Source organism: Rhinolophus sinicus, chromosome 15, assembly GCF_057876585.1.
Source record: "Rhinolophus sinicus isolate RSI-liver-muscle chromosome 15, RSI-T2T, whole genome shotgun sequence".
NCBI classification, from domain to species: Eukaryota; Metazoa; Chordata; class Mammalia; order Chiroptera; family Rhinolophidae; genus Rhinolophus; species Rhinolophus sinicus.
Genome location: NC_142515.1, coordinates 52010981 through 52037859, shown reverse-complemented (window position 1 = coordinate 52037859; position 26879 = coordinate 52010981). Strand labels below are relative to the sequence as shown.

General features: G+C 46.7%; 2 protein-coding genes across 13 annotated transcripts in view; one reads left to right on the top strand and one right to left on the bottom strand.

Annotated features, from left to right (window-relative positions):
• Positions 1-10595, bottom strand: part of SAMD8 (sterile alpha motif domain containing 8) — a 50626-nt gene extending 40031 nt beyond the window's left edge. For 2 of the 3 annotated variants that reach the window (XM_019745967.3, XM_019745968.3), the window contains exon 1: positions 10364-10595. In XM_019745967.3, the coding sequence (XP_019601526.1) occupies positions 10364-10537 (174 nt within the window). In that variant the 5' untranslated portion in view covers positions 10538-10595. The remainder of the gene's footprint in view (positions 1-10363) is intronic. The other variant, XM_074339638.2, reaches the window with a different exon arrangement.
• Positions 10596-12065: 1470 nt separating this feature from the next.
• LOC109454866 (dual specificity protein phosphatase 13B) lies at positions 12066-24881 on the top strand. Of its 10 annotated transcripts, none has more exons than XM_088792076.1 (8): positions 12140-12403; positions 13193-13410; positions 14895-15007; positions 17272-17469; positions 18405-18496; positions 21853-22026; positions 23512-23732; positions 24419-24881. In XM_088792076.1, the coding sequence occupies exons 1-8, from the start codon at positions 12192-12194 to the stop codon at positions 24619-24621; spliced, it is 1431 nt and encodes a 476-aa protein (XP_088648202.1). In that variant the 5' UTR covers positions 12140-12191; the 3' UTR covers positions 24622-24881. The 10 variants fall into 10 exon arrangements, with proteins under 10 accessions (XP_019601562.2, XP_088648202.1, XP_019601551.3 ...); XM_088792072.1 differs by having other exon boundaries at positions 12200-12403; positions 14800-15007; positions 24419-24877; XM_019745992.3 differs by lacking the exon at positions 13193-13410 and having other exon boundaries at positions 12162-12403; positions 14800-15007; positions 24419-24880.
• Positions 24882-26879: the final 1998 nt, after the last annotated feature.

Here is a 26879-nt window from a genome sequence, read left to right as displayed (position 1 = left end):
GTTCCCCAATAAAAAATAAAAAATGTAAAAAAAAGGTAAAAGAAATTACAGTTGCTAGTTCTTTCTATACATTAGCTTACTCAATCTTCAAAATAACACTAATAAAGCTTTTACTTCTGTAATGTGTTAAAAAAAAACAACTGGAAAGTTATGGGAGTTGGAGAAAAGAGATTATTTCCAGTTGGTGAGATCAGAGATGAGTACCTGGAAATGACATTTGAGCTAAGTCTTAAAGGACGGGTGAAACTGTGGATACAGACAGAGATATAAAAGTACATTAGCAGAGAAAATTGCATGAGCAAAGGTATGAAGACAGAAAACAATGGAGAACCATTAGTATTCATCGGTGACAAAGGAGTATTAGGATATTAAGTTGAAAATATAAACTGGGGCCAGCTCATGGAAATCTTTGTCAAGTTAAGGCTATTCAACAGACAATGGGGAACCACTGGAGATTTTTGAGCAAGAGGATACCATAGTTAGTGTGCTTTAGAAAAAAATAATTGTCAGGAGAGTGTAAAACAGTGAGGCTGGCAGCTAGAATGAAATGTAATGACAGACTGAAGGAAGGAAACAGCTTCTAAAAAGTAAAGGCACGGGATGAAGGAAATACTACAGCAGATGAAAAGACGCCACTGTTTGCAATCTTTAAACTTTCTGACAGGCACCTTTCTTAAAAATAGCATTATATGGACTACTGCTTGCGGGGGGTGGGGGGGAGGAGGCGGGGGAGAGTAAACATATTTCCCACCATTACTCCCTGTGCATTTTGTATAAAGCAAACATAAGAAGACCGAAAGCTGAAGAGAGGAAGGCAGACTGGCAGGCACCTGGAAATAAGAGTAAAAACACAGTGACTTGTCTGAGTGTTTTTGTTTGCTTATTTGTTCATGAAGACAAAATAAGGGTGCATCAGATAAGAAGAGTTAACTGCACTAAATATGAAAGCATATTCAACCAGAACTAATAAGTTTGCTATTACATATGCCAGACTAGATACTGGAGAAGCCAGAAACCTGGAAATGCCAATGGGTTCAGACAAAGAGAGTCCCAAGAAAAGCCAGTTTTCTCCAGCCAAAGGACCAGAAAAGAGGCAGCCAAGCAAGACAAAACTTAAACAGTAACTGCTCCACTCCAGTCAAACATAGGAAAAACTATGGCCCCACCTCCACTAGCAACGGCCAGAGGAAAGCCTAGACTTCTAACCTTGCCAGTACCTGCCGCTCCCTTGCCAGCGGGGTGGTATCAGAGAATACCAAGTAGGGAGCAGAACGTCGTACATGCCCAGCAGTAACAAATCCGTCCTCATCCACTAACGCGGTGCGAGTGGAGACCATATGGGGTGCCTGGACCCAGCTCGCACTGACGAGGCCCCCTTCCCACTACTTGCTCAGATGCTGTCAGAGAAGGCCTCGTGGAGAGTCAGAGCTAACACCACTGCACAGCAGTGCCCAGTGGTAAAGAACCACGCACAATCCCCCAAACCCCCCAGAGGAATAATAATGAGGGCCCCCTCCCCCTCTTAGCCACCAGAACCTCTACCTGGCACTAAGGAGGTGGTGGCTGTAGGAAATTACAATATGAGCGACTAATATTCTCTATAAATATAGATGCAAAATTCTTAATGAAATATTAGCAAATAGAATTCAGCAATATATAACTATTATTCCATGAGTAAGCCGAGTTTATTCCAGGGATGCAAAGCTGGTTCAATATTAAAAAAGCAAACAAGGTAATCCATTGTGTTAACCAGCTAAAGAAGAAAAAGGACATTATACCAATTCAGGCAGAAAAAGCATACGACAAAACTTTATCATGAACACCCATTCATGATAAAAACTTTCAGAAAACCAGGAATGGAGGGAGAATTCTCAATTTGGTAAAGAACATCTATAAAAAACCCACAGCTGGCACATTTAATGGTGAAAAATTGAATGTTTTTCCCCAAGGATCAGGAAAGGCAAGGATGTCCACTGTCTACATTGCTATCAAACGTAGCACTGAAATTCTAGCCAGCATAATAAGGCAAGGCAGGAAATAAAAAGTGTACATGTTGGAAATGAAGAAATAAAAACATTCCTATTTGCAGGTGACATGACAGTCTACAAAGAAAATCCCAAGGAATCTACAAAAAGAAAACCCAAATGTCCTAGAACTAATAAGTGAGTTCAGTAAGGCTGTAGGATCCAAGAGCAACATACAAAAATCAACTGTATTTCTGTATACTAGCAATGAATACATGGACAAAGAAATTCCAAATGTAATACCACTTATAATGACTAAAAAAGGAGAAAGACTTAGATAAATCCAACAACATCTACAGGATCTAGGTACTGAAAATTCTGATAAAAGAAATCAAAGAAGGCTGAAATACACGGAGATATTCCACTCATGGATTAGCTGACTCAATATAGTATAAAGGTGTCAATTCTCCTCAAATTGGTTTATGTTTAACACAATTCATATGAAAAATACCATGATATATTTTTATAGATGTAAGACAAGATTATTCTGAAATTTACATGGAAAGAGAAACTAGCTAAATCAATTCTGAACAAGAAGACAGTGGAAGAAATCACTCTACACCATTTCAAGACTTATATTATACAGCTGCAGAAATTAAGACTAGATGATACTAGTAGAAGAGACACACAGATCGACGGAACAGAATAGAGAATCCAGAAATAAGTCTTACACAAGTATGGCCAACTGATTTTTGACAAAGGTGCAAAAGTAATTCAATGGTGGATAGTTGTAAAACAGTGCTGGAGCAACTGAATATCCATAGGGAAAAAAGGAACTTTGCCCAAAGATTCAAAATGGATCACAGATTTAAATGTAAAGTGAAAAACTACAAAACTTTTATTAGACAATAACATAGAAGAAAATCTTCAGGACCCAGGGTAAAGAGCTCCTAAACATGACACTTAAAAGCACAATCCAAACAAAACAGAACAAAAAATGTAAATTAGACTTCACCAAAATTAAAAACTTTTACTCCACAAAGGATCCTGTGAAGAGAATACAAAGACAAGCTACAGACTGGGAGAAAACATTTGCAAACCACATACCCCTGAGAAATAACTTGTATCTAGAATACATGAAGAACTTCCAAAATTCAACAGTAAACAACCAAAAATCCAATTAGAAAATGGGCAAAAGACATGAAGAGGCATGTCACCAAAGAGGATATAAGAATGGCAGATAAACACAGAAAAAACGTGATCAACATTTAAAGCTGCTAGGGAAATGCAAATTAAAACTATGATGAGGTATCACTACACACGTATTAGAACAGCTAAAATAAACTGTGACAATACGAAATGCCAGCAAGGATGCAGAGAAACTGGATCTCTCACACACTATTGGTGGGAAAGTAAAATTGTACAGCCATGCTGGAAATAGTTTGGTAGTTTGTTAAAAAATGAAACATACACTTACCATACAATCTAGCAATTGTACTCCTGGGCATTTATCCCAGAGAAATGAAAATTTATGTCCACACAAAAACCTCTACATAAATGTTCATAGCAGCATTATCTGTAATAGCTGACTAGTGTAAAAAACAACATATCCCACAATATGTGAAGAGTTAAACAAACTGTAGTACACATCCATACCATGGAATACTACTCAGCAATCCAAACGAATAAACTGGACACACACAATGGGTCTCAAGGGCATCAGCTAAGTGAAAAACGCCAATCTTCCAAAGGTCTCATTCGGTACAATTCTATTTATATAACATCGTCAAAATGACAAAATTATAGAGACGGAAAACAGATTAGAGGTTGCCGAGGGTTAAAAATAGTGTTGGGGGGTGGGAGGGCAATGATAAAGGGATAGACCAAAGCAGATTTATAGTGACAGACTAATTCTATATCTTGATTGGGGCAGTGGTTACACAAATCCACTCATGATAAACTGACGTTATACACACACTTTAAACAAATGTCAATTTCCTGCTCTTATAATTATGTAACCATTGCAGGAAACTGGGTAAAAGGTGCATGGAATCTTTCTGTACACTCTTTGCAACTTCCTGTGATTCTAATTATTTCAAAATAAAAAGTTTTAAGTTTTTAAAAAGAAGCAAAATGTCCTAAAAATAGCATAGGTACATATTTTTAATTAAATAAAATATCGGACTATTAATAATTACTTCTCCAGTGGAATCTTTCACTCTCTAAATTAAATATTCCTAAAATTTCTAAATGTTATACAATGAGCATGTAATGCTTAATAATCAGAGGGAAAAGATCCTTTGAAGAAAATGAAAACTATTATTTTTCACTGTTTGAAGCACATCACACTTAAGTAAATAGGAATAGAAATTTTAAAAATCAATTAAATTCAATGATTAACTCATGTAGGCATATATACACTAAATAAATGATAAGAAATAATGAGGCAACTAGCAAGACCAAAAAGTCCAAGAGAAGATCTGATTATAGATCCACTCCCCTCTCCCATAAACTGTGTGACTTGGGAAAATGACTTAACTTTTATACTTTAAGAGACCAAAAGACTACAGAACTAATCAAAGACATTAAACAATCATATTTTGTAAATTAGGATGACAGAATTCTTACAATGTTAGGATTGGAAGTGATCTAAGAGATGTGGAACAGTTCCTTAATTTACACCTGAAAAAACTAAGGCTAGAGAGCTAAGTAACTTTCAGACATAACTGAGAAACAGAATAGCAATACGGATAGTGATTCCAGTTAACCAATGGAGAATTTTACACATCAACATGAGTTTCTCATAAAGACTTATTTAAAATCAAATTTAATTAAATAAAAATATTTCAACAGGAGCATTGTACTCACCAACATTTTTAAAAAGTATGTCGTAGGCAATTGATTATTACTGATATCTGAAAGTACTGCTATAATTTAAAAATTTTGGAAGAAACTGTGGAAATTTCCTAAAGTGATAGGCACCAATAAATGGAAAGACACAAACTATTCTATGGGCTTAATTATACAAACACACAAAAGACCAAAATAGCTTCTAGTTTATCATTAGGTAATCTTTAGAATACAGAGGATGTATCAACAAAATGAAACTTTTACTCTCTCTGTGTTTAACAGAACAAATGTCCATGTTCAGACGGTGATTGTAATGATTTAAATATGCTGGATTTTTCTTGTAGTTTCATCTGTGTGAGCGTTTGTACACAAAATGCTCTAAAATATTACAGTATAGCTGTCTGAAGCAATTGTCCTCTTCAACAACCATATATTGACTTTAAAAAGCAGACATTCAAATTTAGAACTGATGAAATTTGATTCATAAATACAAAATGTGCTGTTTTGGGAAGTTATTACTGATTTCGTATACAGTAAAGAAGTTAAAAAGTTATCATTTCTAAGTGATGTATAAAACCTAAAGAATAATTTCCATATACCAAGGCAAGAAAAGGGGAAGAAAAATTTTTTTTAATTATATAAAGTTAGTAGCAATACATTGTCCTTAGGGCAATTATACCTTATAGTTGTACTCACACTAAAATAAGCTTAAATTCAATTTTACCTAATAAAGTTTATTTAATATGCACACAATAAAGCCTAAACTTCCAATGTAGGAGGCCAAGGTTTACTTTGGGCATTTAGCTCTACAGTTTGTTATATTTGGGACTATCAAGCCTTTCAAATTCCATTTTTAATTTTTGATCCTAAATTAAAATATTTTCAGTGAGCAAACAAAAACTATTCTCCTGGTATTTATTAAAAATTATTTACTTTTTCTTAGTAAGCACAGGGCTTTGTTTCTAAAACATCTATGAAATCTGCTATAATTACGAAACAGTTTCAAAGACCCTGAACCAATTCCATTTTTGAAACTCTAGCAGTGATTTTCTACTGTTTTGTTATGTCCCACTTCTGAGCAGAATTTGGGGCAGCACAATTAAAGCAATCAAATAGCCTCCTCAGTTACATCATCATTCTGCATCTCAGTTCTGGGACAGGTTTGGTGCCAGGAACATGCACTCAATATATTATTATTATTATTATTATTATTATTATTATTATTTTTAAAGTTATCATGTATACCAAATGAGCACAAATCTTTTTGGGCTCCAACTTGCCTTTAAACTAAGACTCTCACAATCAGGTTGCATTTAATTCTATACCACATCTAGAACTGTCTCAACTCAGTGAATGTGAATCTAATAATAACACTGTCCAGTTTATATCCTCAGCTATAGCAAAAGTTTTTACGCAACGATAAAAATCTAGTGCTAAATTTGAAGGGCTTGACCTGGCTGCATACCAGAGCACACCAGTAAAGAAGCCAAGCATACAAAACTATAATCCTTATTCTAATCACTAAAATAATATTCAGGCAGGCTAACGGTTTGACACACTGACTGTTAAAAATCATTACTTTTTAAATATGCTACACCCCCAAATCAAATCAATATAATGGAAAATGAGAAACTGGCTCAAGACTTCAAATTCCATTACAATATTGTGAAAAATTATATTGGATTTGGATCAAAAATCTAATGTATGGTTTTGGCAGCCTTTGACTTTCATGCCAATATTATATTGATGAAACTGGCATCAATTTAATTTAGTTTCAAAGTTCCAAACTAAAACTAATTTGCTGGCATTTCCAATAACTCAGTGATACAGTTTAACTTATAGGAAGACCCTAAATTAGCATACTTCATGGTTCTCACCTCCTACTAGAATTTCCTACCTGTTAAGAATTTTAAGAGACAAGATAATACACCTTATCACCTCTCTTGTCCCTTGTCATAATGCAAAAGCTTAACAAAACCCACAATGAAAACTTAAGACAAATGCAAATACAGGTCACTGCCTCCACAGCTCTTTTGAGGTACATAAAACATCTCATCATAAAACACTATTTTATAACGAAACACTGTGATAAAACCAAGTTTTCCTAGTTTCTGCCATCATAAGCAAGAGCCAAGATAGACTCACATTATGTTACATTCTGTACTGAAGTGGTTATATTACTGGGAGGGCCCAGGGGGTGGTGAAGTAACAGAGCATTTCGGTATGGAACCACCTCTTGACTCAGCTTCAGATCCAGTGATGACAGCGCTGTGTGTATGGGAGGAGGGGGTGCAGGAATATTCACACCATAGGTCTGTCACAAATCCATAGCCACATATTCTAATGGCAAATTAACCATAGGTAGCATGTAAACACCGAATTGTCCTCCAAGTGTGCCTGGCCCATACTCTCCTATTTTTAGGTAACTTTGTCATTTTACAAAAGCCAAGAGAACCGCAAGACCCAAAGTAAGAATCACTGTCATGTTTACCTTTAGTTAAGCGGCTCTTCCTGTTCTTGCCCAACTATTAATATCCCTCAGTGTGTTACATTACACCTTAGAGAAAAATCAGAGCAAAACAAAACTAGATTTCAAGTTTCCAAAATCACATGCAAGCAAAAATTTTAAATCACAAAGATACAGCATTATGTAAATGACTAACACCTTATTTGTAAGCAAATACAAACACATGAGAGAAAAGTGAAAAAAACATTAAGTTCTATGTAAAAAGCAATGCATTTAATCTTGGCACAACAGTGTAATACCTCCCTGTAATCTACATCCATTAAAAGAATTACACTTAGCTCATACTGTATTCTTCCACTAATACTACAATCTTTGAAAAGAGCTTCATAGGTAATTTAGCACAATACGGATTTTTATTCATATCTCATATAAGTCAGTTTGATATACAAAAAGAAACAAAGCTACAGAAGTTTTAAATTTAAAAAATGAATTTAACCTTCACTAACAATATACTACCACATAAAGAATGAAGACAGAAAGATTTCCATCCATAAGTTAATGGCTGTGCTAGGTACGCCCTAAATGTTGTATCAGGGCTGGCGATAAGAATTGTGAAAGAATAGCTAGTTGATATGGTCATTCTTATAAGACAAAAATAATGATAATATTCATCAGAACATCTGTGATTCAACAGTTTCTCAAAAACAATGTTCAAATTTCAATTCTCAGAAAAACCATCAAAAGTCTCTAAACCAGCAAAACTATGAGCAAAGTTTTGAAAAAGTATTGAGGCTCTAGTGATTAACAAAATAAAAATGTTTACAAGTAGTTGTTCAATGTAAGAGTCTGCAGAATGGAATGAGTGCTACTGAAATTAAAACTGATTTATCTAAAGATGATTGCACGTTCTGCCATCGCAGTCATGATGGCTTCTTCTGAAGTAATACAGAATTTCTTCCTTAGAGAAGCTGCTCTACTATAAAACTGATTTTCTTTACCACAAAGTGATTATGAGAACTATCAAAGGGAGACCAAAAAAAAGTAACTATCAGGTGTGTTAATACCGGTATATTAATTGTACAACTCCATCTAACAGTTTTTCTTTAATTTTGCAGTAACATTAAGATGTAACCTTAATAGAGAATTCTTATATTTCAGTTCAGTTCAACAATTTTTTTTTTCTTTACATGCCAAGACTTATTTAGAGCTAAGTATGAAGACAAGGTCTCTAGAGGATCTCAGTATGATGAGGGTAAACTGCAATATAAACAACAGAAATACTTTGGAACCATCTTCAACTAAAGATCATCTGTATTAAGTTAAAGGGAGTTGATCTTTTGACAAAAGCTAAAAACAAAGCTAAGAATTCATCTTTCCTTTGAGGAAAGAATTACCAGTCCATTGAGCATTTGAAGATATGACAAATGTAGTCTATACACATAAACTAATTTAAAAGCTTGTTGTAATCAGTAAATTATCATCTCATGAAGATTAAACAGTTGATACCCATTTAGAGTAGAAATACTTGATGAAAAGTTTGTTTTGAAATGGCCAAGAACTTTGCAAAGTCTATAATCAGATAAGAAGTTGTAAAACAACATATAAGACGTGGCTAAAGGGAAAGGTTTCATGAAGCCATGTTATAACTTAACAATTACAAAAGGAAACTAATTTATTTCTGTTAAAATGAATATAAATTTTACAATCATTTTCTGGCACAATTACGGTTTTGGTACTACGTCTTCTATAAAAAGCCCTCTATCCAGTTGTTAGCTGCCAACTACAAGCATCGTCTGTTCTTATTCTTCTAGATCACTCTATTAAAAATATTATTCATACAATATCTGCAAAATTGCATTATTATTGGTCCTGCAAATCTATCAAAAGTATGCCTCCAATTTTCAAGAGATAACTCCAATCCTGCAGTTATGGGTAAGAGGAAGATCTGGTAGGCCCCTAGACTGTGGTGATTTCATATATTGTTTTAAGTACCCCTTTAACCCAGACACCTGCATCGACCATATTTTTACACTGTGGTAAATACATGTGTCAACTCAAGCTGTCAATGTGGAACCAGTCAATACTGAGTATCTGTAAAACCTAAAAGTCCCAATTCTTGCTTCGAGTTTAATTTTTTTTTAATTCAAAGGTAATGTATTAAATACCCGCAAAGATCTAAACTTGTCTGGTACTTACACTTAAACTTAAAAAAGAAATATAAAGCAAAACAAGAAACATACTGTTAGAAGAAATCCAAATGCTATCTTTATTTTCAGAATCACTCCTTCACTATCTTTTCCAAACCTCACTTCCTTTTCACTACTTCCCCAGTCCTTTGGGCAAATCAGTGTTTAACACCATCCCTCCCACCTCAGATTTTAAGAGGATCCACTGCCCACAAACGAGAAAGCCCTAGTGATTTTCGATGTTTTGAAAGACACTTGCGAAAATGCCAAAGCCCTAAATTAGATCCCCAAGGGCTCCTTTTCTTTTTTGATTCCATTATCTCTTTTTCTGGCTCTTTGAGCCAGCCGACTCCCACCTGACCGACCCCTCCCTCTTCCAGTCAAACCTAAATCCTTCCCCTAATTACCCCCACCCCCACTTTGGTCAGCAGTCTCCTCGGTCCCAAGCCGGTTCCCTCGCTCGCGCCACGCGGTAACATCGAGCCTGGACCAGCCCCTCGGCTCCCTCGCTCCCATGCCAAACCCCAGAGCATCTCTTCCTTCGGTCCCACATTCCCGCGGGGCCCCTTCGATCTTCTCTCCTTACTCTGCTTTCAAAAACCTCCAAGCCCTTGCCTTTTTAAGGCCACATCTACCTCAGCCTCCCACTGTCTTGCCTCTCAGCCTCCACTTACCCCTCAGCCTCTGGCCACCGTCACCCACCTCGGGCCCTCGGCTCAACAACCTCCATTTCCCTCAGATTCCATTCTGGAGCTGACTCCCTCAACGGTCTCCCGTGGCACCTCCGGATGGATCCCTCTCCTCCACAAACCCCGGCTCCATCCCTGACACCCTGCTCTCCCTTGGCTGCAGGTGGCCCCGTAACTCCCCTCTCCTCAGCCTCAGCTCCTGCTCACCTCCGCGGTCCGAGTGGGGCTCCCCGGACCCACCTCCGAGTCGGCGTCCGAGCCGCCGTCGGAGTCCGGGACCCTCCGCGACTCGCCGGAGTGAAGCACCTCGAGCGGCGGAGGCGGAGCCCGGGGAGGGGAGCCAGAGTGGAAGCGGGGGCGGTGGCGGCTGCGCGCAGGCATAGCTCCTGCGCGGGTCTCCGCGGATCCCGCAGCCGCACGAAATCCGAACCGGAACTGCTTCGGGAGGCGGGGCCCTAAGGCGGGAGGCGGAGCCTTACGGATGGAGGCGGGGCCAAAGCCGGAAGGGACGCGAGGCTCAAAATGGGAGCGAGAGAACTACAGCAAGAAAACCAAAGAGCGCATGCGTCAGGCACAAAGCGAGAAGATAAGGCCAAAGGAGAAGATAAGGGGCTAGTGAAGATGAGGTGGGGCCAGTGGGATTAGTGAATGGGGTTTCTGAGGACAAGAGGAAATTATCGTAATTCCTTTAAAGGGAGCAAGCTGCTCTCCAAGAGCTAACTCACAATGATCATTGTTACCATTTATTGTCCCTTCACTCTCTGACAGTCCCTGTACCACATGCCATATAAATATTTCACTTAATCCTTCTGCCAACTCTACAGGGCCAAGAGAATTGCCTGAGGTAGGGCAGTTAGTATGTGCCAAAGCCAGTATTTCTTCTCAAATCTGCCTAACTTCAGAACCTGTGCTCTTCTCACTCCACTGTACTACCCCACTCTGAGGGAACTCCCCAACCCATGCCTAGCATTGGCATAAACCAAGTCCAAAACCACCTGTGCCCTGGGCTCCAGCCCCTCCTTGGCCTTGCTTCCCCCAGCAGTGCAAGGCAGACTTCAGTGCCTCTGATGGGGGTAGGGACAGGTTCTGGGGTAGACGTGAGTGCAGACTGCTTACATGGGATATCTTGCAGTGGACTTTACCCTCAAGCTGGCTCACTGCCAGGGGCTTCCCCCTGCAGCTTGTACCCCTCCCAGCCCCATCGGGGCCTTCATGAAGTCATCTGAGAGCAGGCAAGATTTCTCACTTCTTTTGCCGATAACTAGCTCTGGCAGAAGGACAGATACAGACCTTTCTCAGTTTCTATTGTAGGGACAAAAGCCCTTATAATTAGAGGAATCTTCCTCCCAACCCAAAATATTTCTGATGACAGTTAGGCCCTTTGGCTTTCATCTCCTTTCTCCCCCTTTGACGTGCATGGACCATTTCAGCCTTCTTTTTTGAGAAAACAGCCATCTTCTTTACAGAAACACTGTTCAAACTTTCACCCATGAACCCTGTGGGCACCCATTAGATGAGGTCTTTCCTGCCTCCTCTCCGCAGTTCTCTGGCTGTACAACTCAGGATACTTCCCCTGAGCCCTATAATCCAGAGACTCATCCAACAGCCATATAGTTCTTACCCAGACCTGCAGGGCTTTTTCTGTCAGTCGTCCTTGGAGCCAACCACCTCCTCTCCACCTGGATCTCTCCTTTAACTCAGTCCTCAGAAGCAAATAGCCTATTCAGGGCTCTAAATGCTTTTAAAAAATATTTCTTAAGTATCTACCATGTGTTAGAGACAGAATAATCTTTGTTTCATTTAATCCTCACAATTTTTTGAGGTAGGTGTAATTATCCTTACTTTACAGATGAAGAAACTGAGATGGAGAGGTGAAATGACTTGCAGAGGTATGTCTGATTCCATGTGGTCACAGAATTTGGGGTTAGGGGGGTGACTTAAGGAGGAAAATGTCCTGTTCTCTCTGGAGGCGCCTGTGACTTGCTGAGTCACTTCCTCCAGTTCCACCTGTCCCTGCCAATCTCTGGAAGGAGAAATGACACCGGAGAGGCAGAGAGGAGCGACTACAGAGACAGAAGGGTGGGTGGGCTGGCCCATGGCTGAGGCCTCGCTTCCAGAGTGGAGGGGAGATGCCGAAGCCAGACCTTGCTCCAGCGTCCTGGAACTGGAGGAGCTCCTGAGGGCTGGGAAAATTTCTTCTTGCAGCCGAGTGGACGAAGTTTGGCCCAACCTTTACATAGGAGATGCGTGAGTGGTAGCTGGCCGAGGGGTGTGGGGATGGGAACAAGGAGAGACAGTTTTTGGGCACTTTACCAGAGACTGGGGAGCAGGGAACAAGGAGAAATAGTGCTGCTCTGAGCATCCTAGGCCAGGGACTTTCTCCAGGATCCCTGTGTGCTGGGGATGGTGCAATGGACAGATGTGGCCACCAGGGGGGAGCGGGGACTTTGTCTGAAATTGAGCTCCCAGAGATTCCTGGAGTCTTCTGGCACATCCAGGATTATTGGTGAGTCTGGGGGGCCGAGGCCTGGGGAATGCTGGTTTGGGGTATGAGTTGGAATGGACAGCTCCCCTTCTCGGTCCCAGCCTCCCTCCTCTGGTCACAGAGTGGGTGAGTAAGCCTGATTAAAGGTGAATCAGGAAAGGCGTCATCTTTAAACATTCACATAGTAGAAGCAGGTATGAGGTAGTGGCCAGGAGAGGCCGGACGTGTGTGTGATGGCATGGGGCAGGAAGGGAGGGGCAGCTGGATCTGAGGGGTGAGGCCATTCTTTCCTTCCTGTACTGGCCAATGCAGGGGCAGATCACCTCAGGAAGCAGAGTGGCTAATGGCAACTCCCTATACCGCCAACTCTCCCACCAGAAAGCTCTGAGGGTGGGGCTGTGAGCTGTGGATCCCAGCTCAAGCTTGCTGGGCTTTCCCCAACTCCCTTGAACCCTAATGTCTCTGTCCCTCTCAAGTAGGGGGCCTGGCAAAGCCTCCTTCCTGGCTCCCATGGCTCAGCCAGCATCCAGCACCCTTCCTCCCCTCTCCAGGGCCACGGCAAATAACCGCTTTGAGCTATGGAAGCTGGGCATCACCCACGTGCTGAATGCCGCCCATGGGGGCCTGTACTGCCAGGGCGGCCCTGACTTCTACGGCAGCAGTGTGAGCTATCTGGGGGTACCAGCCCACGACCTCCCCGATTTCGACATCAGTGCCTACTTCTCCTCTGCAGCTGACTTCATTCACCGTGCCCTCAGCACACCTGGGGGTAGGACTTGGGGTCTCATCTCATATCCCATCCTGCTCAGTCATGGGGAGATGTCCAGTTTCCCTTCAAGCATCAATGCCCTTCCATCCCTAGTTTTTTTTTAAAAAGTTAGCGGTTTTTAAGAATCCTCTGCTCAGTGCTCCAGTGATTTATCCAAGCACATTGCTTTACAGATGGGGAAACTGAGGCCTAGAATACAAGGCCATGTCACGAGTTAGGAGCAGCCCTGGGGCAGCAAGCCAAGTCTCCCAAACAGTAAAACTGTTCTTTCTCTGCATCCCTCAGCCTTGGGAAATCGCCATTTGGTAACTAGAGGTCTGGTTTCTGCCCCAAAGTACTTTCAAATGGGAAAAAGAACCAAAAACAAACTTCTAATAGCCAGGGTACAGCAAAAAAAAAAGGACCTGGGGTAAACTGAGCCCCCACTTTGTGTTCATCTGGGGTGAGAGCTGTGCCCCTTGCTTCTTGACCCTGGGCAAGCCAGTGTCCCTCTCTGGACTTCTGTTTCTCACCTGTGCGATGAGAGAGACAACATGACGGCTCATAGCCCTTCTCAACAGCCAAAGCACTTTGACATTCATTTGTTCTTTGTCCATTAATTCGCCAGCTATTTATTCTCTTCTCTGTGTCAGGCACTGAGCTAGATACTGGGAATTCACACTTAGACAAGGCAGGGTGCCTGCCCTCGTGGAACGTGTCATTATATGTTTGGTGGAAAGACAATCAAAATGTAAAGTATTATGAGGGCTACTCACACGAGTGGGCAAATATGAAGAGCTGTGGGAGCACAGGGCCGGGGAGCTCAGTTCAGAGGATCAGAGATGTAAGGTGACTTCCCTCTACAACAGTATTCACTGGGCCACATGCAAAAAGGATCAGCTGCTCTGTGATTTCGGCAATACCATGAGTGGTTAGGAATGCTTATGCAGGGAAGCCATGTCTCAGCTGAAACCTAACAGATGAGTAGTGACATTAGTCAGACCAAGAATAGGGGAAACATTTTACAGGAAGTTGGAATAGCATGTGCTGAGGCTGGAGGCCAGAGACCATGACAGCTTCAAGGAACCGAAAGTTACCCGTGTTCCTAGAGCTGAGGGTTGGGGTGGGACGGCCTGAGATGAGGCTGCAGGATAAGCAGGAGCCAGTCCTGGAGGGTCTTTTAACCCATGTTAAGGACTTTGGACCCCATCCCAAGGGTAGGCAAAATAGATGTTGGTCTACCTAGTTGACGTATCAGGAAACTGAGGCCCATAAAGGTTGAGTGATTTGCCCAGGGTTTGTCACAGAGTACACCCAAAGCAGAGCAGGAAAAGGAACTTGGGTCCCCAACCCAGCCCCTGGGTGGGCCAGCTGGTGGGAAAGGGTCTTTCACCAGGATGTCTTCCTCAGCCAAGGTCCTGGTGCACTGTGTGGTGGGTGTCAGCCGCTCTGCCACACTGGTCCTGGCCTACCTCATGCTGCGCCAGCAGATGTCCCTGCGCCAGGCGGTGATCGCTGTGAGGCAGCACCGATGGGTCTTCCCCAACCGCGGCTTCCTCCACCAGCTCTGCCAGCTGGACCAGAAGTTGCAAGGTGGAGGCCGGAGCTGAGGGGCCAGGTGAGGGCCATGCCAGGTGTGAGGGGGCGAGGGGGCAAGGCTGGGTGCGGTTAGAGGTCAGGTGAGAGCTGAGGGGGCGAGGAAAGTGGAGGGGGAGGGCAATGAGGGCTGGCAGGGGACATGGAATGGGACCAGTGCAGAGAGTGGTTGTCAGGGCTGTGTGTGGCTGGAAGTCAGAGTTGAAAGGGGTCTGGCCCACTCCCCAGCCCAAGATCTTAATAGGGCCTCGCCAAGGTAACCCTCAGGTAGGACCCTCTCCCTCCCAGCCCACTCAGATTCTTCAGACCCAAGAGAGGATGGAAAGACCAGGAAAGGAAGAGGTGGAAAGCATACAATGGAAGGGGTGAGGCCTTCCTACCTGGTCCTGATGCTGACCTGCCTGCCTCTCCATCCCAAAGCATGTGGGGACTCACCTGAACCCCCTCAAGGCAGCCTCAGTCAGTCCTGGCCTTGTGGGATGCCTGGACCTTCCCACACGTCTGCACACCTTTCCTGCAGGGTTGGACCTCAGCTACAGCTCTAGGGGAAAAGTGTGGCTGTAGCTAGCGCTCCAAGCTTATTAGTTCATTCTCATGTCAGCCCTGCCTCATCAGTCCCACGTGGGGAAGGAGGACAGGGGTTCCTGCCACCAGCCATGACCTCCTCACACAGCCCTGCTTGACATAAAGTTCTCCTGTTGTCAGTTCTCTGCCTTAGCCCCAGCACTCCACTCCCTACCTGCCCCCCACCCGATCTGATCCCAGAAGGACCCTTCCTAACCTCCCTACCTCTCTGGTTCTGGGGATTCCTCGAGGACATAAAGGTCTTATTGAAGTCTATTCAAACTCTTTCTTGTTCCCAGTTACCCCTGCCTTCTTGTTCCGTATTCAGTGCATTTGGAGCAATAGCACAAAGGGAACAGATCCCTAATACCTCCTCTCCCCAAGCCATTTCCCGCTGGAAGCCCCAGCGTCCCCAGCTACCCAGTAGAAGGAGTTGGGCTACCCCAGCAGCAACCCTGCTTCTCAGGCTTCCAGCCCACAAATGGTCATTGAGGTGCTACTTTAATTTCTTTGCCATCAGCCCTGTGTTTTCCTCCAGCTCATCTGGGAGGAGGCAGGGGGGTCTCTTCCTGTGATGGCACCAGACTGTGAGGAAGCTGCAGAGTGCCCACTGCCCTTCTTCTCTCCCCACGTCCAAGCTCAGTCTGGCCCCCCACGCCCACCTTTCTCACATTCATGTCCCAGCTGAGGGCCAACAGCTGGGGGATTAGGCCTCCAGAGCTGCCCCCCATTCCTTCGACCCTGCCCCTAACTCCTGCTCCTTACTGCTCCTTTCCTCAGCTCTCCTCAGCCTTGAATTTGGCTGTGCCACACCACCCACTGGCTCCCAGGGGCTGCTAGTGGGGATGGGTGCCTGGCCTAGGCTCTCCTGGGTGTTGGAAGAGCAACAGCTTTCTCCTCCTGCCAAGAACTTCCCAGGGCATGGCCTGAATCTTCCCTCCTCCGCCCCCACTCAGAAGAGCTGTTTTGGTCTCTGACTGCATAGCCCGCCCGAGCAAGGGGGAGCGCTTTAGCAATACCAACCCCTTCCCGCATGCTGTCACGAGAATGAGCATCTTGGGGATGGGGACTAGGGCAGGATGGAGGGCTAGGTTTAGAGTTTGGGGGTGAGTGTAATAGAAGAAAGTTAGGGTTATAGCTGGGGTTGGGATTAGTCCTGGAGCTAAGCTGGGTGGAAAACTATTGTGGGAGCTCTGCGGGTATGGGGAGCCAAGAGGCGGATGGGAATGGCCGTTCCCACCCTGCTCTCTTCTAAGCAGGTTTCAGGTTTCAGGAAGCTGGCAGAGTGGTCACCCCGCTTCCTAGGCCTGGGGATCTTAAATACCTTGACTTCTAACCTCAGCATCTTTCCCATCAGGCAGCTGGCTTTGGGGGAGTCAGCTGGGCTACAGCATTGCACAATTCCAAGGGTGCCATCCACCAAATAGTCTGTGCAACTGCCCCCCCCCCCCCCAAGGAGTTGTGCAGTATGCAGCCTGTGCCATACACAGCAGCCCAGGGGCTGGGGACTCTGAAAGATGAGGGGGCCGTGGGAGAGGTCATCTCTCTCCATGAGCCCCAAGCCCCAAACCTGCCTCCTCATCTCTCCCAGTCAACCTGTTCCCACTTGACCTTACCCAAAGGGCTCAAAGCGGCAGATTTAGGGGGCAGCTCGTGCCCCTGACCCAGCCAATCTGGGCCTTGGTTTACCTGCCTGTAACATGGAGCTCATCTGTCCTCCAGAGCTGGTCCTTACTCCCTGCCATCGGGCTCTGCCACTTTGCCATCCTGGCACTGGCCCTGCTGGTGCTGCTGGAGGCTCTGGCCCAGGTGGACACAAAGAAGATGGTCAGAGTCCAGCGTGGGGTCTGCCTTACAGCCTGCTCCTCCATCCGCTTCCTCCGGCTGCCTGCACTCAGCCGCTGCCTTCAGTCCCCACAGGTGGGAATGGGCTGCCCTCTCCGCCGAGCCCTGAGACTCCTCTGCCAGGGACCCCAAGGTCCCTCGGAGGGGGTGGGAGGCAGGGGGGGAGAATAGGAGGATAACGGGAGGGGATTCTAAGTGTTCATGACAGCCCATGGCCGCAGCTGCCTCCACCAGCTCTCCCCAGAGCTCAGGGAGCCCCAGCAGGGCCTGAGCCCCACTCCCTGGAGCTCCGACTTCAGAGACCCATGTAAGTGTGGCTGTGGGTGTGAATACATCTCTGTGTGCATCTGGTCTCCGGGAGTGTGAGTGGGGAAGAGTACTGATGAGGAGGGTCTCTGGAGAGTAGGGAGGGTTCTTCATAGGCCCAAATCCAAGGCCCCTGGCCACAGTTAACCTTAGGAGGGACCTTAGAAACCATCTCGTTGGTCTCAAGGGTCAGTGGGACGTGGGCCAGGAATGCCTTCTGGGGGAAGACAGGAGCTTGGCAGAGGGCAAGCTTCCCTCAGTCTGAGTCTTCTAAATCTGAATCCCGGGCCAGGCCTGTAATCCTCAGCCCCCAACCAAAGGCCCTTGGACCTGGGTTCTGATGTTGGCAATGTGGCCAGTTTGTGTGTGACTTGAGCTGCCTCTTCCCTGTCCCCCTCCAGAGAAGATCCTTCCTTCCAGCTTTAAATTTCTGCCCTTGCTCCACAACACCCTTGGAGGCCACGGGAACTTTTAAAATGGCTGACTCGATCTTCCTTCTCCCTGCCCCACAACCAACACACGCATACACGCACACCACAGGCAGCCTCCTGCCAGGCTGCTTCTGCTTCTAGCAGGGCCAGCTGCCTGGCTGGGCTTGCACTGACCGTGCCATGGGACCAGTGGGTGATAGGGAGTGGCAGGGGGAGGCCACGAGAGGGGAGCAGCACATCATGCTTTATAATTAAACTCAAATCAAAAAATAGAAACAGCATCAAGTGTGCAGAGACAAGCGGCTGGAAATCAGCACAAAGTGCCCGTCGGACAAGACCACATCCTGGGCCAGATACCCCCACAGGTGGGTGAGTGCTGCTATTTCAGAGGGGCCACAGAGCATGCTGGGTAATGAGGGCCATGGCACCTGTGCCTGTGTGTGTTGTGGTGGAGGGGGGAGGGGATCAGGTTAGATTGGAGGCTGAACTGGGTTAGAGATAGACGAACAAAGCACAGTATAGTCAGAAAGAACTGAGCTTGAATCCTGGCTCCCATGCTTATTGGCTGTGTGACTTCGGGCATATTGCTTAATCTCTCCAAGCCTCAGTTTCCTTATCTGTAAAGTGGGGATGATATTACCTGCCTCATGAGGGTACTGTGAGGATTCAATGAGAAAATGTAAGCACTTAGCTCTGTCTGGTATATAGTACATCCTTAGTAAGTGGTGAATATAATAATCATCATTATACTTAGAAACATCAGGAAACACAGAGATAAAGGCCAAGCCTCATTGTCTCATGGGGAAATTACCCTCTAACCAGGATATGGCTGAGGTTGAAAGGATAAGAGTAATAGTAGCAATAACAATAGTAAGATGCACCATTGATTGGGCATCTACCATGAGGCAGACCCTATGGGAAGTGCCTTACATTTATTACCTCCTGGGATTCTCATGGCAGCCCCACTGCGGGCTCACAGAAGCCCACACAGATACAAGCCCCAGACCTAAGAACTCTGCCCAGGTCGGCCCTCCTCCAAGGCTTGCACGCTGAGCACAGACCTACGGGCAGCTCGCCTTTGGCAGCCTGCCTGCCACCCTTCCTGAGAATTCCTCCACCAAACTCCTCATTTGTCCTGCCCTGAGATCTCTGGTCCCACTTGGCCTGCCTGGGGAGGAGGAAGAGGAGGAGGCAGAGAGAGCGGGCAGGAGGGAGGAGCGGGGGGCACACCTGCTCAGCTGAGGAGGTAGGTGGCAAACAGCGGCCTCCCTTCCCCGGGAAGACCTGTGCCTTGGCCCACGGCCACCGGCATTCAGGGTGTGCTGGGAGGCTGTGGAGCAGCAGGAGCTCCTGTGAGGGGTGGGAGACAGAGGGAGCCAGGAGAGCAATGGAGAGAGGAGCGACACAAAGGCAGAAAACAAGTGTCTGAACTTGCAAATAACAGCAACACAAGAGCAGGAAAATTGCTGCCTGCAGACGCAGCTGTTCAGCCTAGCGGGGAGATGCAGGAAGGAGGCGAAATGAGGGCTGGAGTGAGTGAGAAGAGCCAGGCCTGCCCTGTCCCTGCTTCACCCTCTGGTGGCCAAGGGGATGTGGGAGGACATGTCGGGTAGGGCCCTTGGCGGTCCAGGTCTGGGAACAGCAGAAACCAGGGGAGCTGCTGCAGCCACGAACGCCCCTTTCTTAGGTGTGCTTGGAGCTTGAAGGGGCTGGGCCTGACTCAGGCTGGCAAGGGAGGCTGGACCACCAGGGAAATGGAGCAGACAGGTGGGGGTACATCCATGCGCATCAGGAGTGAGACCTTAGATAGGACATGACAAGGAATACCTCTAAGTCCAAGAGAAAGTCTCCATTCTCCAGACCTGGGCCAGGGTCCCCTAGGAGACTGGGCTGGGGCCTGTAGCCTAGCAGCCCCCAATCCCTGACCCCTCTGCTATCTCCTCTGCCCAGGAGCCTCCAGGAGAATCAGGGTCCAGCTCATTCAACTGCGAGACACCCATTGGCCACCGGGGGGCAGCCTTACCCTACGCCAAGCTCAGAGGCCTGCGCCCCAGCCTGCCAGGCTTCCCAAAACCCCAGCTGGCACCGCCTGGGGCTCAAGCCCCAGATGGCGGCTCCAGACCATTGTAGCTTTTGGACAACCATGGAGACTCGGGGCTTACCCCACCCCAACACACTACACTGATCTCTAACCCGTAGTTGCTGCTCACCCGGCCACTCCTCTCTCATTCTCAGGTCAGACCCCCCGAGACTCCTCAGACAAAGCCAGGATCTTCAAAGTGAGAAGAGAAATGTGGCTGAGACAGGGGCAAAGACTTGCTTGAGGCCACAGAATAGATCGAGGCCAGGCTGTCTTCCCTCCCTCTAAAGTTCTCTTCCCACCACTTTACGTAGCCTCCCATCTCCACGGGGAGAGTTCCAGGCCCAAGAACCTTTAATCCCAAAGAGATGCCAAGCAGAGAGGGGCCTGGAGGTTTGGAAGGGCTGTGCTTCCCTCCATAGTAGCCCCACCTCCATGGGCTCCAAGGGGAGAACCTGGAATTCTAGCCACTTCATAGTGTGGGCGGAACCTGCCCTGGTCCCATTCCTAAGTCCTGTCCCAGCACTCTCTCCCCCACTCCCAGCCCCAGACCATGCCCTAGGTAGGTGGCAGGCCACTCAGCCTGCCCTGAGAGGTCACAGTGGGGGATGAAGGGGAAAGCCAGGTCTTCACTTCCCCCCTGCCCACCGGCTGCCCGCTGGGTGAGCCTGGCCAAGCCAGTGTCCTCCTGGATGCCTGTTTCTCTTTCTGGTCCTGGCACTGCCTCCCAAAGAGAAGAGATGTTTTTCCCAGTTTGTACCTTCCCTAGTTACTGGTTGAGGGGACCGGGGCCAGTTAGCCAAGATAAGCACTCCTTCCCAGCACAGCTCCAGACCCCTATTCTGGTGCCACTGACCTCCAAGCTCTGTCTGGTCCCGGACTCCGTCAGCCAGCTGACTCCTGAGACAACCCACCCCAGCCGGCTGAGGCCTGACTGGCAGCGCTGGCCTGAGTCGAGGGGGTAAGGAGGACAGTCCCAGGGCCTACAGGCAGATATGTAACAGCCACACCAGGCTCCCCTGTAGAGAGGGATGGGTTAGTGACCACTCTCTGAAATCCCCAAAGATGGTACCTGCAAAGCTTGGGAACGGAATGGCAGGATCACAGAACTGGATTGAAACCTCAGCCTTGCTACATACTAGCCATATGGCTTTAAAGAGATGCTTGGCAACATCTGAAGCTGGGAGGGGATGGGGGTCCGAGGACCAGCCATCGAAGTAACAGAGGAGGAGGCTTGAGATGAGCTGCCGAGGCTGTGGGGGCCACAGCCCTCTGAGGTCTCCATCCCTACAAAGTCCCAAGTGAGCAGAGACTTAAGGGGTGGGATTTGCACTGACTTACCGCCACAAACAGGGAACTCCAAGGATCCCTTGGTCAAAGTTTCCAACCTCAGAGGCCTTTGGAGAGAGGGCTTCCCAGCTCCATAGTGGTGACAAGCAGTCCATTCCCTTGTTCTCTAGGAAAGGTTCTAGGCCTCAGCCCCAGCTGAGCTGGTTAATGACATCATACGAACTAGCTGTGGCCTCTTCTGCACCATCTCAGTGGCACCTGGGCTCTGCCCCTCTCTTGGGCCTCTGGGTCAGCTGGACCCACCTTTCGGGAGCCTTGTCTCCAGCCACTGCAGTATCCGCTCTGTTCCAGGATGGACTCGCTGCAGGAGCAGGACCTCCGGAGGCCCAACATCCACAGGGCGGTTGGTCTGACCCCCTACCAGCCGCCTACGCTGTCCTCGCTGCAGCGCTTGCTGTGGGTCCGTCGTGCCACCATGCTGAGCCACATCGACGAGGTCTGGCCCAACCTCTTCCTGGGAGATGCGTGAGTATGACCCACGTGGGCGGGTGCAGGGAGCAGAAGGGGAGCCCTCTTGGGGCACAGGTGGCACCCCCTTTTTGTCTGCCGCTATCTCTCTGCACATGGGTCTTTTCATTTATATTATTCTTTTAATTGTGGAAGTAGAACACACATTTAGTGCATAGAGCTTATATAAACAGTTTCATCGCCCAGGTCAAGAAAAATGACATTACTTGTGCCCCAAAAGCTCCTGCTGAACCCTTCTTATCATAACCCTTTTTATGTAGATAACCACTAAGTGTTGAAATAATTATCTCCTTGCTTTTCTTTATAATTTTAACACTTATGTACTTAACAATTAGTTTTGTCTGTCTTTTAAAGTTATATGAATGGAATCATATTGTGTGCTTTGTGCCTGGCATAATTTGCTCAAAATTGTAAAATGCACCCATGTTATTATGTGTAGCTGCAGTCATTCATTTTTCATTGCTGTATACTATTCTATTATATAAATACACCATAGTTTATCCATTTTATTGTTTATCCATTCATATACACATTTGAGTTGTTTTCACTTTTTGGCTATTATGAACAGTGATCCTAGGAACATTCTAGTACAGGTGTCCTGGGAATACACACACGAGTTTTTCTAGAGTGTATATATAGAGCAGAAGTATGAGCCATTTTCTCTAAAAGTTTTTTAAAACTTATAACATATGGATCAATACATGTGGATTTTAGAAAATTTCCTTAATTTTTAGAAAATGAGGATCAGTATCTTAACAATATGGCAAATATGCTATCCCCCTACAGATAACCAGTAATAAAATCCTGTTGACTTTTTAAAAATGCATAACACATTCATACATAAATGATTTTTCACTTTTCTTTTTTTTACAAAAATAGTTTCACTTGATAACCCCATTTTGTAATCTGTTTTATATAAAAGGCTTTTTAATAGAATCATGCTACATATTTTTTTAAAAAATTTAAACAACGTTTTGTTTTGTATTCTGCATTTTTCACACGTTCTCAACAGAGCACAAATACCTTTCCTTGTTTACTTACATCTACTATATTTTAGTGGTTGCATAATATTTCACTTACCTGTACATACTCAATCTCCTACTAGAGGATATTTAGTGATTTTTCCCCCAATTTTTCACCATCTTAAATATCATTAGATCCAGTTTACATGTCTGGGGGCACAGTTTGAATTCTTTCTTTAATTAAGTTCCTAGAATGAGAATTGTTGGGCAAAGTATGTGTACATTTTTAAAGCTTTTGATGCATGTTACCGAACTGCTCTCCAGAAAAGTTGGCCTGAGTGATAGGGGGTCTTGAACTCTAACTTGAGGAGTCCCTTTAACGTGGTCCAGTCCACTGGTTCCAGTCTCTCGCCTTGGAGGGAGATGGCCAAGGAGGGAAGGGTGCAAGTTGTAGCCCGACCAGAGCTGATCCAGGGAGCCCTAGCCCCACGTCCCAGCTCCCCCTGTGCCCTCCCCGCAGCTATGCAGCCCGGGACAAGAGCAAGCTGCTGCAGCTGGGCATCACCCACGTCGTGAATGTTGCCGCGGGCAAGTTTCAAGTGGACACAGGTGACAAGTTCTACCGCGGAATGCCCTTGGAGTACTATGGCGTTGAAGCCGATGACAACCCTTTCTTCGACCTCAGTGTCCACTTCCTGCCTGTTGCTCGCTACATCCGAACTGCCCTCAGTGTTCCCCAAGGTGAGCCCTGGGGAAGGGACTGGGGCTGAGATCTGGGGCTCCCATTTTTCCAGTAGCAGTAAGAGGTGCAGTGTCCTGAGCCACAAACCTCTCCAACACCCGTCCCACCCCGTGGGGCAAATGGCTACCTCCGTTTAGTGGACATCCCCTTCAGGGACCCCTGGAAACCAACCATCACAGGCACAACTAAGGTCCAGTGTGGTCATCAGTATAACCATATCCCTCAGTAAGAGACCAGGTGTTGGGCAAAAGGTGTAGGACCTAGCAAAGGTTCTTATGGGGAGAACTGCATAGGGCTGCAGGGGCAGGGGAGAGGGCAGAACTGAGCAGGGGGAGAGAGGGAGGTAGACAACACCTGTAATCTGCTGCAAACCCAGGGGACTCTAGGAGTACTGTTCCCCAACCCCACCCTCCACCAACCCATCACAGTTGCAAAGATGCCATAGAAAGCACCTTGAACCAGAAGAAGGGAATCCCAGCTGCTATACCTTAGCTCTGCCACTAACTTGCTGTGTGACCTTGAGCCAGCTCCTTTCCCTCTCTGGGCCTCAGTTGCCCCATCTGACAGTATCAGTATACCAGGATGCTGTGATAGGTGGGCTGAAGGGTAGCTAGAAATATCTGATTCCCAAACCGGTGGGTGGTATGAGGGCAGGTAGCTGACGCTAGGTTGGGTCTTCCCGCAGGCCGCGTGCTGGTACACTGTGCCATGGGGGTGAGCCGCTCTGCCACAGTGGTCCTTGCCTTCCTCATGATCTACGAGAATATGACGCTGGAGGAGGCCATCCAGACGGTGCAGGCCCACCGCGCTATCTGCCCCAACTCGGGCTTCCTCCGGCAGCTCCAGGTTCTGGACAACCGACTAGGACGGGAGACCAGGAGGTTCTGACCTGGCGGGCAGCCAGGAACCCTGACCCTCTGGCCGGCATGACCCAACCCAACCAGCCTGGCCCTGGGGACAGCAGTGTCTGCTGTTTCGAGTGACCTTGAGATGTACATAGCAAGTGGGGCCTTAGCGGAGGGAGAGCTGGCTGGTGACCTTTAGCAGGCAGATTCCCTGACCCAATCCAGAGATTCTTTATGCAAAAGAGAGTTCAGTCTGTCTCTATAATAAAAAAATTCATCCTAATAAAGGCAGGAGAACTTCTGGTCATTTGTGGGGTGGTGGCTGACGCCAGGGATGGCCCCGAGATTCCAGAAGGCTGGCCAGCTCTGTCAGCATGATGGCAGCCTCGAAGGGGTCTGTGAAGGCTCCATGAAGGGCAGCAGATGAGGAGCAATTTGGGTGCAAGTGGGAGGAGTGAGATACAAGTGCTGAGAATTAGCTGACCTTTTCTTCATCGTGTCCTCCTCACACCATCACCCAAGAGCTAGGTTGTCTGAAGAAAGACCAAGGTTCAATGTATCACCATCCTCTCCGGGCCCACCTATCAAACACTAACAATCAAAACGTGCTGTGCACACGAATCCAATCTTTTCATTTATACTCTACTTTCAAAAGGAACTGACTAAAATTACAGACACCTAGAAAACCAAGGCATCAAACAGGAGGATAAGTGGTTGTGGAGGAGACCTCCCAGAAATCCTAGGGAAAGAGTGGTCATATGATGGAGCAAGACATTTAGCTCTGAGTTTCTTAGTACTTGTGCCCTGATACAACAATATAAAAGTGGGCAGGTTCCGCACCTGTAAGAGGTACAGGTATTATGTGGATTAAATGGGCTGCCATTCCTTCTCCCTCTCTGGCTACTCCTAGAAGGCCCTTGCCTCCTCCAGCTGACCTGTATAAATATCAAGGTTTCTCAGGGTTCTGTCCTCTGCCTCTTTTCTCCCTGTGTCCCCGCCCTCCTGGGGATCCTCTTGCTCCCACAGCCTCAGTGCACGTCTCTAGGCTGATGACTCGCAGACCCAATGGTTGGCCCAATTCTCTGTCCTGAGCTCAAAGCCTTTGTATCCCACTAGCCACCTCCATTTGAATACTGCCCTTGAACTTCAAACTCACCTGAACTTTTCATCACCTCCCCCCACCTAGACCCACTCCTCTTCCTAGTCTGACAGCCACTGCTACCCACGTCAGTGATGGGTGTCGCCGTGGACTCCTGCCTCTCATCCAATTAGCCTTTCAGTTCTGTCTCCTAAATACCGCTTGGACCTGCTCACTTCACTTCACCTTTGTTGTGACCACTCAAGTTCAAGCGACCCTCACCTCTCACCTGGATTCTTTCAACAGCCCACTAACAGTCTCTCTGCCTCTAGCCTGTCCCCTCCAATCTCCACGCAGACATCTTACTAAAATGAAAATCTGATCATGTCACTCCTCCACTTACAACCCCAAAGTACAAACACCTTGACAAAATATAAAGATGCTTCATTATCTGAGAACTTCTCATACCTCCAGCCATATCTCTTTCAATTCTGTTCTCATACATACCGGGTAATGAAGAAACAGTAAATCCACTTGCAGTTTCCAGAATGCACTACACACTCACTTCTGGTAACTTGCATAGGCTTCAGGTTGTACCACCTGAATGTACCACTCTCACCACTCTTCGCTGGGGTCTCTTTGAGGTTTTCATTTAGATGCCTCTTCCAGGAAGCCCTCCTACACCCCCCAACCTGAGAGAAGTGCTCCTCCTCGGCTACCAGAATGTCCATCCGCCCCTTGTGACATCCCCATCACTTTGAATTATAATCGCCTGGTGCCTTGTCATTCTCTTCCAACTGGCTCTCTGACCAAGCTTTCCCTGGGCTCAATGTCCCCACGGCTCCCACACTCTCTGGCTATGACCCCACGTCAGGTACAACTCTGTGGTTCTGTGAACCAGCAGCCACAGGTTGGTACCACTGCCACTCAGCCCTCTCCACAGAGGCCACCAGGGGGAGGCGGATCCCAGCTGGACCCAGGACGGGGCCTGCCTTGAGGGGTAACTGCTGTCCTCCCAGCTCCACTGCACACAGCACCTCACCACATGGTTACCCTAACACTCTCTTCCCAGCCCATCTTGACCCCTTGGACACCTTTGACCCTCCTCCTCACTCCTCACCAAGGCTCTCTGGGGCCAGCTCTGCCCTCTCCTGGGGGCTTAAGGGACCCTTGTCCTTCTCTGCAGTCTGGTCTATTTCCAGAGGGCAAGTGTTTTTCCTTTG